The sequence below is a fragment of the Abrus precatorius genome, unplaced genomic scaffold, assembly GCF_003935025.1.
Source record: "Abrus precatorius isolate BTA unplaced genomic scaffold, Abrus_2018 Scaffold5, whole genome shotgun sequence".
Lineage (NCBI taxonomy): Eukaryota > Viridiplantae > Streptophyta > Magnoliopsida > Fabales > Fabaceae > Abrus > Abrus precatorius.
In genome coordinates, this window is record NW_020874395.1 from 1980637 (window position 1) to 1997548 (window position 16912).

At 28.0% G+C, this 16912-nt stretch overlaps 2 protein-coding genes across 2 annotated transcripts; one reads left to right on the forward strand and one right to left on the reverse strand.

Annotated features, from left to right (window-relative positions):
* Positions 1-6290: 6290 nt before the first annotated feature.
* LOC113868028 (protein FEZ) lies at positions 6291-8286 on the forward strand. The gene is made up of 3 exons (XM_027503581.1): positions 6291-6465; positions 6761-7059; positions 7618-8286. The coding sequence occupies exons 1-3, from the start codon at positions 6291-6293 to the stop codon at positions 8284-8286; spliced, it is 1143 nt and encodes a 380-aa protein (XP_027359382.1).
* Positions 8287-11228: 2942 nt separating this feature from the next.
* On the reverse strand, positions 11229-14232 carry LOC113867624. Its single transcript, XM_027503029.1, has 6 exons — positions 14134-14232; positions 13515-14057; positions 12815-13371; positions 12119-12529; positions 11586-11821; positions 11229-11483 (listed from the first exon to the last, which is right to left on the reverse strand). The coding sequence occupies exons 1-6, from the start codon at positions 14217-14219 to the stop codon at positions 11229-11231; spliced, it is 2088 nt and encodes a 695-aa protein (XP_027358830.1). The 5' UTR covers positions 14220-14232.
* Positions 14233-16912: the final 2680 nt, after the last annotated feature.

Below are 16912 nucleotides of genomic sequence, written 5' to 3' on the forward strand. Positions count from 1 at the left end.
TATTGAAAACTACAAAATAATGAATTTCACTCTTTTTTATTCCTAATTTAATTTTTTTTTCTTCATATTTTTGTAGTTTTTAATAAATTTTAGACAATGGTTGAGAGTGTATTAAAAATAATGTATTAAAGAGTGCATTTTAGCATTTCTCACGTTGACAATTATGTATTATTTTTGCCGTAAACAAAAAAAAAATGAAAAAAAAAAAGTTATTACTGCAATCTGGGTCTTATGTAGGGAAATATGATACAAATAATTTACCTGTTTTTTAAAATACTGGACATTTGAATTCGAGCTCTTACATTATTAGTTTTAGAAAGATGTTAGATGAAATCCGGAGAACAAAGTTTTATGACATAAAAGAGTAGACTAAGTTTTATTTATTCACTTTACAAACGTATGTATTTAAAGGCAGGCTTATTTTTTTTTTGGTGGTAGTGGTGCACTTGTCGTTCAGATTTTTGTAAATAATATTCACAATATTTTTTATTCATTCTCATCTAATTTTTTTTTAAATAATATTATGGTTTTGTTAGCTTTCTCTCTGAATAGTCTATGCACATAATTCATATAATTTGTGTGGGTATATATGAGAAAAAAATATATACTATTGAAAATTTTACTAGTTTTTACACTTTTTAATAAATTTTATTGAATAATTTAATTTTAAAACTAATTGTTATATTAAAAGTTTTATTTCCATAGATTATATATGCGAAATTTAAGATATGTTTAAAACTATTTGATACTTTATTCACACACATTAAATTTGATATAGTATATATATTTGAAATATATAAAATAGTACCTTTTTATTTCATTCTTTTAGTTTAGTTCAATTGTAAAACTGTAATTTGATTCTTCTATATATTTATTCTTATATTTTCAATAACTTAATATAATTTTTTTATTAAATTTAATTGTTGAATTATAATTATATATCACTTAAATTGTTTGTATTAAATTTTATTAAAATTAAACATTTATGAAATTGTTATCAAATAGTTCTTATTTTTTTAAATTTTAAAAATATTTATTATGTTAATTTTTATAAAATATCGAACAATTAATCTCAAATTTACCATACATGATATATATATATCTTTGCGTGAACTACCTTTGCTCTTTGTTCAATATAGTATTTTGATTCTAATAAAAATGAACTTAAGCAGCAGAATAAAACCATTTTATAAGTCTTAATACAGTTTGAGTGAAGTATAAGATAATAATATATTTCTTAAATTTAATAATAGAACTTATTAAGATAAGCTGAAAATAATTTATTTTGATAAAATAAGTAAAAATAACTTATATATATATATAATTGTGTTCTTTCAACATGTTGGCAGGAGTTATGTGTAGGATAAAACAAAATATTAGGAGAGATAAAATTTATTTTGATGATTTTTATGTTTTGTAGGAAATCCTCTCTGATAATCAACTTAGGGATATCCTTCGTATCTAAATTTATTGGATAGCAAATCTATCATTTAAACGACTGTGAAATGTGAACATGGAATTCTGATTTCGGGCCAAAGAATATGCTTAAGTTCATCTCTTTACGTAATGCTCCTCATTCTTATTATATATATATATATATATATATATATATATATATATTGGCACTTAGTAAGATATCTTAAGGTAATGACTAAACTAACCACAATTTAAATTTGTCAATTAAATGTGTCATATATTATCAATAAAGAAGTTTACCCTGTTATTTGATTAAAAATTATTTTAAAAATTGATAATTTTAATTAGATGATAATTTATTATCAAACAGAAGTGTAGAATTTTTTCATACCTAAAAAAACTATCCAAAAAATTTCATGAGAAATAGCACAATTTTTATATTATGAAATGAAATACAAAAATTTTATAGTTGACCCTTTAGCACTTAAACAATCATAAAGGTAGTAGTTAAATTTCCCAACAAGCAAGAAATTGATTGGAAATTTGCTATATGTTTCCATGTTCTTCCTTCCTCAATCAATTCAAGAAATATTTATTTATTTATTTAAAGTTAAAAAAGTAGATTATTAGAATGCAAGCGGAGAAGGAAACTATGATTGAAACTTTATTTTACACGCTAATTAACATTAGAGTGCTCAAAGCTTTATGGCGCTGTCAAATTTGCTTTACAGTGATTCTTTCTGTAACAGATAAGGGTTGAATTTGCGGCAGTAACTTATCAAATAAGCAAACAGTATCAGAATCAGAATATTATATGGAAATTGTGCTTCTTGAATAATATAAAAAACCTTGAAAATGTTGCTAAATAATGGACCAAATATCTAAGTTGTGAGAGGCTATTAAAGCTAAAAAAACTCCAACATTTTAATTTCCAGTTTGTTTCTATTAAGAATTTATTTATTTTTTATTGAGGAGTTGCTGTTACTTTTAGACTAAGAGTTAAATAACTATTTTTAATTTTGATAAAATTGATGGTTTGAAATATTAATTTCGGCAGCTAATTATTTGATTCAGCTTTCAATATACAACTTAATGAGTTTTTTTTTCCTTTCCCACTGTCAAGTTTCACTTTGAGATCAGCTTTCCCTGAACATATGTTCCCTAATTTTCCCATCTTTGCATATATTATTGAAATGTTAATCTCAAATTTTAAGGTTGAGTTTAAATTAATAATAGTAATTTTTCCATAAAAAGTATTTATTATTTTTAAAAATTTATTGTAGTAAATGAATTTTTTATAATAAAAAATTTACCACAGTTAAATTTTTAAACTCAAGCTAAGATTAACAAAATTGTATGTTATTTGATTTGTGTGGAAGAAGAAACAGAAATGTATCTAATAAATGAAAATAGTTAATCACACTCACACACATTTAACTCCTCTAAGATAAGTGAGAGTATTTTTAAAGATAAAATGTAACTATAATTGTTAGTTACTCTTTTTAATTTTACTTATAAGATTCTTTTGATTAAATTATACAAATTAAAAAATGTTAAATTAATGCATTAGTGAAAGGGTAATTTAGTTGACGACACCATATAAAAAAATTAGAAAGAATACAATATGTTAAACTCTATTATCATATTAATTATTGATGGAAAAAAAAGTTCAATATTTATGAAGGATAAAATAATAATAATAATAATAATAATAAATCTTTTTTTTAAACTTCGTAAAAGATTCAATACTAAGGATCGTATAAAAAAACTTATTTTATAAAAAGTAATTAATATTTAAAATTTTAATGATTTCATACTTTGTTATAAACATGAGTATGAATGTATATTTATCAAAATCTTAATAAATTAAAGATTATAACTTTATTTTATATTGGAAATGTCATTTTAAAAGAAAAGATTAGAGAGAAGAGTATTCTTTGTTCTTTTGTTTATCAATTATCACATTTAATTTATGCCAATGCATTATTTTACTGTTTTATTTTTTTAAAATTATAAAATTAAAGAATATTTATTAGAAATAAAAAATTATTTTTCTCTTAACATTTAATTCCTCAACGTAACTTAAAGTGCGTTTATTTACTATAAGAATGGCAAATATTAAAAATATACATGGTTTGTTGAATATTCTCACTTTTGAAAAGAGTGTAAAAAAATTATAATATTTAGATTTGTTAAAATACTTTTAAAAGTGTACCTTGTAATAATATATTCCTTCTAAAAATTTAAGTATATTATAACTCGCAAAGCATTGTTAGTATACTCTTACTTTGAAAAAATTATAAAAATCTATCATAATTTTTTGAGTTATGTTAATTAGTGTCTTTAAGTACTAGTTCAAAAATTAATAAATATTTTTATAAGTAAGAATGGAATTGAAGATACATTGTAAATTATAAAAAAATATAATGTCACACTTTTTGATAAAACAATATTTATACTTTTTCAAACAGTATCTTAACAATTGCCTAATTTTTTTTACAGTTAAAACTTTCTTATCGAGTTAATGCTAATTTAGGAAACAAGAAAAAGATTGAACCTCATTGCATGGTATTGACTTAAATATTACAATATTGATTTGAGTCATAATTATGTTTAGGGACTGATGTCCACAGACAGAGACTTCGATTGCAGAAATTTGACCAGTTTTCCAACTTTGGTTGTAAAAACCCTTAGACACGAAACAGACAACAAGGGATTCAAACGAGGCCTAAGTTCTGCTACATTCAACATGTTTGGATTCTGCAGTCTCACCCATTCATTTTTCGAATTTTGTAGAAACTCTTAAATTACTTGCTGCTTAGCTATATAATGGACATGGTTAGCAAGTTTATGTCATGTTATTTGAGCACATCATCATGTTTATATTCATTTAAATAAGTATAAATTCATTATTAAGTATAATGTTTTATTTTAATATAAAAACATTTTAAATTAACATGTGATTTCAAATTTAAATTTTAATAAAATATAGCCATCTTAAATATTTAAAAAACTTTATTAAATATTAAAGAATGCCTCAGTACCTTACTTAAATCTTACCATTATTATCCCTTGGGTCAACTTGATATTTACTCAAATACTCAGTTTCCAGGCAGGTTAATTAACCTATTGGAAGACTTTTCTTTTATATATATATAAGAATATAATTTAAAAATTGACACTATTATCTAATTACAAATTATCATTTAAATACGAATTTTTGATTGCATTAACAGTTATCATAAAATTATATTTACAATGTATTCTAATTGGTTAATAGTGTAAAAAATATTTTATAGTGATAATGCTTCAAAATTAAACTCTATTTTAAAATGATTTTATTATCCGGTATTTTTAAAGTATTTATTAAAGAATTAATAAATGATAAATTTTTTTATTACAAATCACATAGAAATACATTAAAATTATGAGAATGAATATATTATTACATTTTTAAATATTTTTGTTTTATTTTTATTACTTAACTAAGTAACTCAAGGACTCTTATTAACTTTCTGTTTTTAAAAATACCTAAACTGATGAGAGGTAGCTTGTTCTTATTTGTCACGGAACATGATGAATACAAGGACCTGAGAAGATTGGTATAAAAAAGGGAATGTTGGAATCCCAAAGGGCCCTCAGAAGAATTAAGTAGGGAATTAATCAGATTGAAAGGAACATTAAGAGTATTATATTGAGAATTGGGTCCTTCCTACTTTTCATAAAAGAACAATTCACAATAAATACTATTTAAGAATAGAAAATGAAAGAATAATTACGTTGGAAGCTTGCCTTGTCATTTTGTGCTTGTCTTTGATTTGTTGAAGATTAAAGGAAATGTTTATGAGCATCAGCAAGTGTGAAAATGAAATAATCTCACATTCACAATATAAAAACCCCATAATGCTTCTAATTCTGTAGTCTCTTCTGATCCATTTTTATAAGTCATTCACACAACAAATATATTAGGCCAAGTGGGAAAGTGAGAGAGATCCACTGAAAGTGGTTTACTTTTTGCTTGACTTCAGTGACATCTTCCTTGGCATATAAGTACCTTAAATACCTTATAATCACAATCTCTTCTCAACACCAAAGTCATTTTATTTTCATCCAAATTTACACACTCTCCATTGGAGCCATCCTAAAAGGGAGGCAGAAGCTTTGGAAACAGACCCCTTCTTGGGAGGCATATTATAATACAGCCTTGGACTAAGCAAATTTGCACACACTGTGAGTTAGCACAACTTCAAATTGCTTATGTACTTTTAACTTCTACTGTGCCATTATTTATTTATATTTGAGAACACCACATTAATAATGGGTGTTGTTTGGTTTTCCAAAATTTGCAAACTACAACATGCTTGTATTTCCATCTATGCAAATATCATGAACATGTGTATAATAAATAATAACACTCTTGCTAACTCTTAACTCATTTTTTGTTGTTGTGGAATGCTAATTCTTGTTCTTAAGTCACTAGTTAAGAAATTAATAAATAAAAGTTTTTTTTTTTTATCAGAAATCATGTTAAAAGTAAATCAAAAATTATAAAGAGAATGCACAATTACAATTTTTAATATATATATATTAGTATAAGTTTAAAAACTTTGATCAAATCTTTCATTTAATTTATGTCTAACTGATTATAATTTATTATTTCACTAATTCTTAAATATAATCATATACTTAATTATTACTTAAGAGGCATATTATAATTTTTAGCATTTGTCTGGTAATAATATCATATACTTAATTATTACTTGGGTCAAGTTTCTTACAGATACCATTATACCAGAGAATTCTTGACATCTTGAAGTCTCTATATATCTTTGCATTTGGTTCTTGGATAAGAAATTCAGAGAGAGAAAGAGGACATGGAGGAAAGGAATGAAATGGATAGGATTGATGATATGCCCGGTTTTCGTTTTCACCCCACAGATGAGGAGCTTGTAGAATTTTACCTGAAGAGAAAAATTCAGCAGAAGTCTCTTCCTATTGAACTCATTAAGCAAGTGGATATTTACAAATATGATCCATGGGACCTTCCAAGTAAGAACTCTCAAGATTCACACTCATTGTTTTCTTGCTTTCTCTAATGTTGTAGTTTTGCTTTTAGGCCACATAGACAAATCTTACATATAATATAGGGACAGATCAATTTGCAACCCAGTTTTCATTTTTCATTTGTTTATTACTTTGGTCTAAAGGGAAATCAAACCACATTTGTGTTTCTTTTTCTAGAGTTAGTATTAAAGGTTCTATTGTTCAAAACTTCAACTCCTTTTTCTAATGACCAAAAAATATCTTATCTTAATTTTTTTCTTTTATTTTTATACACAAGAAGAGCTGGCTGGTACTGGAGAGAAAGAGTGGTATTTCTACTGTCCAAGGGATAGAAAATACAGGAACAGTGCACGTCCTAATAGAGTCACAAGAGCTGGGTTTTGGAAGGCCACTGGAACTGATAGGCCTATATACTCCTCTGAAGGAAGGTGCATTGGTTTGAAGAAATCCCTTGTGTTCTACAGAGGTAGAGCTGCCAAAGGGATGAAAACTGATTGGATGATGCATGAGTTTAGGCTACCTTGCATTTCAGGCTCAGCCTCTCCCAAAAAAGTCCCGGACAAAAGCCTCCCTTCAAGTGTATGTATTTCAGCAATTCCTTGAACATTTGTACAAAGTAACACATATGCATGTGCATGGCTGTGTAGGGGATGTATCTAGTGAGAATGCAACGGAGGTGTTAATCTTAGTTATATAATCATATGTAAATAGTTAAAGTTTTTTCACTTAAATTTAATCTTAACCATCCATTCTAACTGTTTTTACTTTTATAAAATAGCTTGTGACTCTCATAAACTCTTTTTAGTTAATTTTAATAAGTTCTTTTTAATATAACTTACTAAAATAAGCTGTTTTTACTTTATTTGAATAATTTTTTTAATTAAATTTATGATATAAGCTATCATTTAAAAAAAAACTTATTGTATAAGTGTTTAATTAATTTATGTATCCAAATGCACCTTTAATTATACATAAATGGTCAATATTAGCTTTAAATAAAATCAACCATGACCATGCATATATAGTATCTCAAAATTAGTTCCTTTAACCTCTTGCTTACATATTTATTCTTCTGCTTTTATAAGTTGTAATTCCGATTAGTCATGTAGTGAACTAAGTGCTTTTATGTGTTTACAGGATTCATGGGCAATCTGTAGGATATTCAAGAAGACCAACTCCTTGTCCATGGCACAGAAAGCATTATCTCACCCTTGGATTTCTCAGTTACCTGGAAGCATGGTATCTGACATACTCACACATGGTGCAAACTGCCACCAGCTAGGATCATCAGCCATTCAATTTTGCGGTGACAAGCAAGAGTTACACCAAGTCTCCAATGCCAACACCACCAACAACTTCTCAGCTTCAGATATTCCCTCTTACAAACCAATCAGTATCAGCACAGTTTGCAAGCCATCACAAATTCCTGTCTCAGATGGAGACCTTGCTGACAACTTTATATTCTACGCATTAGAAGCAACTGGCCCCACCAAAAGCACACTTGATGCTAGTTCCATGCTTTCTTCCAACCCTGACTATATAGGATTTGAAGAGCCAAACCAACAATATAGTAGTGGCTTCTCAATTAGTCTACCTCATGATATGCAACCAAACATGAACATAGAGACAGGAACAGAAGAACAAGATTGGAGGAAAAACCAAGTTCAAGAACAGCTTAATCAGTGGGAAACAGCTAGTAGAACAATTGGATTTCCCTTCAACGTGCCTCCTACTGTGGCATGGGACTCACCCCTTTGCCCCAGTGAGATTTCCACTACCTATTCCACTAATAAATGTTACACTTAATTAACTAAATTGGGGAATTGGGTCATTCAATGTTTGTTAATAGTTACCATTTTTACAATTAGTATATTTACCACTAAAATCAATACCATTAGGTACTGATTTTACTTGTAAATGTACAAGTGTTATTATAGTTTCCTTGTTCATATTTATATGTACCTAAAAGCATGGCCACCCTGAAACACAGGAAAAAAGAGCCACAAATTTCATAAACCATGTGTTGTGGAAATAGATCCTCTCTTGTCATCATGTTGGTTTTTCCATATTAAGAAAAATATATATATGTAGATACAAAGATTTCAAGGACTTACTAAAATTTGTGGGATCTTATACTCTCTGTATGTCTCTATCTTTTTTATTCAGATAATTCTGTCATTTGAAAAACTATCTTGGACTGATTCATTTTTGGAGCGAGGAGTCACTTTCTTGTTTCGAGGAGGTTTGCATATATGTTTCATGTGATTGATATATTTACCTAGCTGTAACAATTTTAATTAAAATTTATCTATTTTTCCTATTCCTTGTTCTGATATTAGTATCTAATAGAACTATCTAGGTAGAAACAATGATTGGAAAAAAGAAAAGTAAAAAAAAAAGAAAAGAAAAGATCTTGTGATCGAGAAATTAAAAATATAATTTTTTTTTATAATTTTATCATATAGAGATATATTGATAATCATAGAAGAAGAAACATTAATAATATTTTTGTGACAAATTTTGCCTAGCTTAGTATCTCTCAAAAAGCATCTAACAAATTGGAGAGAGGTTCTTGGAATCTTCTTGGTTATTTGGGGTATAGCTAAAAAGGGTTGAAGTTAAAACAAAGCATAATAAGATTGTTATTCAGAGAATATATTCTATTTTGGCTACATGAAACAACTGATGATAAAAAATGAGTAAAATTGAACTTTGACTGTTTTAGATAAGGAATACTATTAGCACATATATATGAACATCACGAGATCATAGTTGCCGTGCAAGAATGAATTTAACACTGCAGAGAAATCAAATGCAAATTCTTTTGTTGGGGTCTAGTGAATGTGAAATTCATAGATAAGACATTCTGCATGCGGGGACGTGAAAAAACAGTATTTGATCATTCGAAGAGGCACGGGTGAAATAGATTACACGTACAGAAAAATATATAATATACTCAATATTCATAGATAATTAGATATACTCACCAAAAATGAAAATAAAATATTCTTTTCAAGAAGAGAAGCCAATTCAGGTCCCCGCGTACTGAAAGATTGTTTTTTAAAAAATAAATACTTTAGGATAAGTTTTTTTTTTTTAAATATAAATCTATAATAGGCCAAAATTTCTATATAATTATTGGCCATAATTTTTTAAATGAGCTATAAATATGTAATCACAAAAAATTATAGTAAAAAATATCACAACAATCATAATCATAGCCCACTTTATTAGGAATAGTTAAAATATTTGATATTTTAATGAATTTTTAAAAATGTCTTAATCTAATTTATTTAATAAAAAGGGTGGACCTAATTTAGTCTTAATGTGAATTAAGTCATAAATTTTTATGAATAATTTAATTTATTTTCATCTTTAAAATTAAGTTCAATAGTTTCTATTTTGATAATTCTTGGTCTACTTGCTTTCTTTTTTATTTAAGGTAAGATGACTTATATAATTATGGATCAAACTATAATGTAAATAATTTGTTAAACTATTTAATTGTAACAATATTAGCTTTGAAAAGATACAAATTGTTTTATATTTCTCTTTTAATTTGTTAAAAAATAAAATTAGGTACATGTATTGTGATCATTAGCATCCTTCGTAGTTTTTTTTTTCCATATATTGAATTGACGTGAAAAAATAGAAAATTATTCTTTATTTAATATATATTTAATAAAAAGATAATCATTGAACTCATTAAATGATACTAAGAATCTCTCTTGAGTATTAAAAAGTTAAAAAAGTCTAATAATAATATATTTATCAATTTGTCATCATACAAACTTAAATGATATTATAATTAATATTAATAATATATATATTAAATAATTTATTAATCATAATTTATAATAAAATAAAATATTAGTATTAATAAAAATTATCAATAATATAATATAATTTTTACACTTGAATTTGTTTTGATTTATAGTATATAGTTTTAAAAGTTTATATAATAATTAAAAATACTTGGTGTTTTAGTTAAAAAAAAGACGATAATGTTAAAAAAATTAAAATTTAAATGATAATTTAAAACTCATCTTAGGTCAATTTTTTTAAATTTATTTATAAAAAAGAAAATATGAAATAAAATAACTAAAGTTCTCCTAAATTAAAATCAATTTATGCACGTTATATTTTGAAAAAAATTAATTAAAAAGCTTCTAAAGAAAGTAAAAGAATACAAGTTTATTTTAATTTATAAAATAATTCAATTTATTTTACTTCTTTATTTTTTCTCTAATAAATCCTTATTGAGAAGGTAATTCAAACTGACCTTAAGTATTTTTATATGATTTTTTTTATTAAAACTAGAATTTTATTTTAATAATTTATGCAATAAAAGTCAATACTCATTGGCACAGTAAAATTTTAATTTTAGTTAAAGAAAAATAAAATAAATCTAAATCTGCACTTAAATTTTTCCTCATAAAAACTCCTGCATTCTATCACTTTTTATTCTTCTCACTTAACATTCAATGAATCAAGCTATTTAACTAATTTATATTCTCCCACATTTAATATAATAACGAGTTCAACAGGGTTGGCTCGATCAATCAAACTAATAAACTTCAACGATTTATTGAATCCCTGATATATGATTTTACACTTTGATAATTGAGACTTGACTATTGAATTCAAGTGGTAGAGATTAAATCAACAACTTCATAGTTGAAATAAAAAAGATTCTTCAATTGTATTCTAAATATGAAGCAACATATGCACAAAACTAGCAAATGCTATTAACAAGGAAATAGCAAAAAAGATGGTTCTATATTTATCTTTCTATTTATAAAACTGATACTGTTCAGTTTATTATGACACCATACTAGTTGATCCCTTGATATTTTTGACATTTTCAACACTCTCCATACAAGTTTCATGATCACTAGAGAGGAAAAGTAAAGGAAGTGATCTCTTCCATCTTTCTCATGCTTTAGGAACTTCTTCAGTATGCTACTTCTACTCTTCGAAAATTCACTTAGTTTCTTTTCCTTCTGCACATCAAAATTTGAAAAAGAATAATTTATCAAAAGAAGAAACATTATAAAACCCTTTTCCCTTAATCAAAGAAGAATTAATTTAGAAGCCTTAATCACCTTTTGAAGCTCTGCTTGAATCTCCATAAGAAATTCTGAATCTGCAGGGTCTTGGAGCTCTAATTGAGTTTCTCTTGGACCTTTATGTGTCAAACTAGATGCATCTTTATCAGCTCTAATGAAAAGCCAAATTATCCTGATTGATTCTTCCAAAATCTCTATTAGCATGTCACTTGTGATTTCATCTTTATCTTCATCTCTTGTTTTGGATTTCTTTTCTTCCTTGGTGCTGTCTTCTGTAGCCAAATTTATTCTAAATCCATAAGATAGTGTTTGTATAATGCATGATGTTTTATATGGTCATCCACATATCTCAAAAGGACCCTATGAAAAGTGAGGCTAATTAAAGTAACGACCTAATAGCGTGCTTGGTTTCATGTTAAAATAAATATGGATTCACGTTTACTTCAATGCTACTAATTGTAGCTTCAACGTTGGATCCATGTTTATAGGCTTTCTAACATGCTTCAAACACACTAAATTTCATTTACAAGTAGATGTGACCAAATTTACAGTATATTGAAAGTTCTCACCTCTTATGACTGGAATTTGAAGAAGATTGCGCATGACACATCGATTCCTGACATAGTACTCAACCCGTGGACCTTGGAAAGGTTCATTCTCTATAAATCTTTGCAGCAACACTTGAAATTGTTGGAATTCCTCTGCTACTTCATTGTAACTTTGCAATCTGTATTGGTCAGATTCACATAACTCCAAAGCCTTCTCATACTCCCACTGAAGGAACTCCCAAGAAAGGCACAACTGTCCAACATAAACTTCTTCCAAGTCACCGTAAAATTCCCTCATGAACTTCAATGGACCAGGTTCAGATTTTTTATTCCTACAATGGTGAAAGATATGTGGAAGGAAGGATGTGATAGCTGAAAAAGTGTTCTCATGGCTTGAAAATGATTGCAGCAGGTCCTCGCTCTTGAAGGAACCTAAAATTTGCCATAAAAATTAGAAAATGATATTCTGATTGGATTCTTAATCAGTAAACTAAGCATAAATGCATAATGCAATGTCCACTTAGATGATGAATCATAAATTTATACAAGAACATATTTTCTGACTTGTCTTGCATAGCAAGAGTAATTTATAGAAGATAAGGTCATAAAAAATATTATCATCAGTGCTAAATTGTAAGAGCTGGTTTCTTTTGGAAATTATGAAAAGTTCAACCACAGCTTGAAAATGTTCTAATGTTAGAACTTAGAACTACTGACCAATGGCATACAGCTTTTGGTAATTTAAGATATCAAAATTTCGCATTCTTTCTGTATAACTCTTGTACAATTTTGGAAGCTCATTTGTGGTACTACTATGCTGGAATTTTTCATCAATTTTCCATGACTTCAAGTCTTCCATTATCCTTGGTGACTCACAATTCTCAATGATAGTAGGAAGACCAATGGCTCGGACCTTGTTCAGCTCCATTTTAAGCTGTTCTATTAGATCTTGATGTTCCCATTGTGCATCAAACTTGTGGGAATCCTCAATATCTGAACCTTTCGAGCCATGTAAAGTGATCCTATGCTTATCTTGAAAACAATAACCCTTTGACTTCTCCATCTCTAAAGTCTGCATTCTAGTCTCTTCTAATTTTCTTATCTCATTCATTGTATCTCTATCGACATCATACAAATTCTCTGTGTTTTTCTCGCTCCCAAAGTCCAAATTTTCTTTTGTTAAAGCTGCATTTTCTTCATCATGGTTTCCCAAAGTGTCAAGCTCAATAGTGGTTCCAAAGTCTGTTTCTAACAAAACCTCATCTCCTATAGAACTGATAGAGTCAAATTCAAAACTTAAACAAATAAGATCATCTTCATAAAGGAAATTATGAGAAGCTGAAATTTCTCCCACAAGCATGGTTTTATTCAGATTCTCCACTTGATGCTTATAAGGTTGTTCTATTATAGAAGGCACATTATTGGGCTTCTCTGCTGCATCGACACACTTTCACAACTTTCTGGTTCAAAGATTCTTTCAGATAGGAAATCAGAATAATTTTCAAAATGAAAATCTTTTGAACCAACACATGGTTCCTTGAAAGTAAAAATTGGAGGTTCTTGTTCATCCAAGAGGCTGGAAGACTTATCACTATCAATATTCACAGAATCAAAATTTTCACTGTAACATGCCTTGAATTCTTCACTACAGTTCCAAGTCTGATATTGAAATTTGAAAACCAACTTTGTTGTCTCCTCTACTTGAAGGCCAAGAATTCCAGCATAGTTAGTAACATTTTCAGAACCATTTGAATCATTTTGATGACGACATTCTAGTTGAAATTGAATAGTATCATTACTTTCCTCAAATATTTCACATTTCAACTCTGCATCTATATAACATTTAGAACAACCTGCTTCCGCTTCAGTTTTTGTCCCAGAATTGTTAGATTCAGTTTGGTAGTTTTCATGGCAAAGATTTGAAGAACAACCTGAATTAAGTGCTTCATGGCTACAATATCTGCATAAAAAATAAACAGAAATAAAGGTGAATGAGATGAAAGAAGTGCTAATAGCTTAAAGTAAAAGTTCAATACCTCATGATGATTCTAGGAAAAGGCCAGAACAGAGTTTGCACAAGCTTTGAGAGGAAAATCCAAATATATCCAGAAAAAGGGTCCATCCTTTGGTTCAAAAACTACCCATTATCATAAAAAATGAAGTGGGTTTTTCATGGAAATCTTATTTATTCAGTAGTTTGAATAAACAAGCCATGAATCAGTTCATTCCATTTTAAGCAAAACAGAGGAGGTCATGCAAACTCTTGATTATGTATAGTACCATTAACTTTTCATGATAAGATTCATTGTGAAAAAAACAATGATATTTAAACGTGATTGGAAGAATGAATTAAAGGGTAGAAAAGGTTGAGGGGATATATCAACCGGTAGGAATCACGAAATGATGAATTGGGGTTGAATTGAATGTTTTGTCCTTTTTACTTTATGCTTGCCCAAATTTTCTGCACATAAAATTAGGAATAAACATGTAATTTGGTTGCTCAAAGAAATTACTTTACTCGATCCAATTTGATGTTTAAAGAAATAAAAAAGTCAGCAATTAATTTATCGAGATTATAAACTTGAGACAGTTCAGTCTTTCAACCAATTTTTTAAAAGTAAATTACATTCATAAAAAAATTAATAAAATTTCAATTAAAAATTCTAACTTTTTATATATTACTTTGATTTTTTCTTCATTCATATAACAACATAAAAAATAGAAAAAGTTTGTGTTATCAAGAAGAATATGCCATATTATGTTATCATATGAATTAAGGAAATTTGTATACGGTAAAAAAAAGAGAATATTAAGTAAAATTTTAATAAAATTTATGAGATGTGAGTGTAATTTACTTCTTCTTTCTTAAGTTTTAAATATATTATTAGTTTCTAAAAAGGTAAATGCGTATCAATTTAATTCCTTTGAATTGATTATTAACTCAATTTGATCCTAAAAAATATTAATTAAAATAGATGAAAGGATAAAAATATTTGATATTTACAGTTTTAAAACTCTGTTTCTAACCGTTTTTTCCCCCCTTCAACAATTAACTAGGTTATATATTTTTCTAAAGGATAGATTTGAATATTAACTATAGAAACAAATATCGCATGTTACGTACATTTGTAAGGACTGACATGGATTAGAGTCATGCTAATTCCACTGTTTTTACTTTTGAATTTATAATCTAAAAATCTATTATCATTAAGGCCAATTACCCTTTTCTTTTTGCTTTGAGCTTTATAGTGTTAACCATAATTCTTACCTTGAATGAAATTTAAATCATTAATCATCGCTAAAATAAGTGTTATGGTGTGCATTTATTTATCTATCTAGCTATTTTTATATAAAAGATATTTTTACAGACAAATTTTTGTAATTAATTCTTAGTCAACTTTGATAAGGATTTATTATATTAGCATTTATTATATTATAATTAAAAAATTAATATAGTTTTGCTGTACACAATCTCCCTCTTAAAAAGGGATTGTACTTATGATTTTTTCAAGAAAATAATATAGAGATAATTTTGTTTCACATATCTCTCTCTGTGTGAAAGTTCTTTCCCTAACCTCCTCTTACATGATCTCTCTAAAGAAGATGAGGCAAAAGGCATTGTCAATCTTGAATTTGAGAATTATGAACAACAAGACTGTCTTCTCAAATCTTGGCTACTCGCGTCGATGGAGCCTCAATTCAAAGTTCGCGTGGTAGGTTACGTTTGGTAGTATGAAATTTGGCAGACTTTAAAGGTATATTTCTCCTCGTAGACGCGGGCACGGGTAAAACAACTGAAAACTCAGCTTCGTTCAATATAAAAACAAGGTTCTTTGACTGAATTTCTGGTTCAAATTAAAAAATTTGTTAAAACTCTAACTGCAATTGGATCGCCGTTGACCTCAGAGGAACATATCGATGCAATTTTTGACGAATTATCGGAGGAGTATGATGGATTTATCACCTCCTGTATCACAAGGGTTGAACTCTATTCTGTCTCAAAAATAGAAGCTCTCTTGATGCATCAAGAAGAGCGTTTGGAGAAGAGGAAATAACGTGACACCACTCCTTTTCAAGCTAATGTGACAGAAAAATAACCTTACAAGAAAGGTTATACCACTTCAAATCGAGGTCGTGGTCAAGGCAAAACTTCTAATCGCGGTAGAAATCGCGGGGAAAGAACAAATAATAATAATTCTAGTCAAGAAAAAGGAGAGAGTGTTCAGTGCCAGCTCTGTGGAAGACTTGGTCACATTGCATATCATTGCTCGTATCGTTTTGATGAGTGGCTCGAAGAACCTTCACTTATAAACAATCCTTTATATTCCAACAATCAACAACCTCAAGCCATGGTTGCATCCTTTGCTGCTTACGCCAATCTTGATGAAATCTGGTACCTAGATACAGAAGCAACGAACCATTTGACCCATGATCTTAATAACCTGATGATCAAATCTGATTATAATGCTCAGGAACGAGTTCACATGGGCAACGGTAACAGTCTAAGCATTTTACATGCTGGCCACACCTCTTTTCTCTCTAAACACTCCACTTTCAAATTCAATTTGAACAGTTTACTGCATGTTCCTAATATCACAAAGAATTTTATCAGTGTAAATCAATTTGTTCGTGATAACAATGTTATTTTTGAATTTGGTGCTAATGATTTATGTATTAAATGTCAGAACACAAGAAAAGTTCTTCTTAAAGGACCAGCAAGACAAGGATTATATGCTCTAGAAGACTTGAAGTTGTTGCTCCCAACTAGTTCTAGTTTAAATTTTTCTGTTTTTCATAGTACTGTTTCCTTAAATA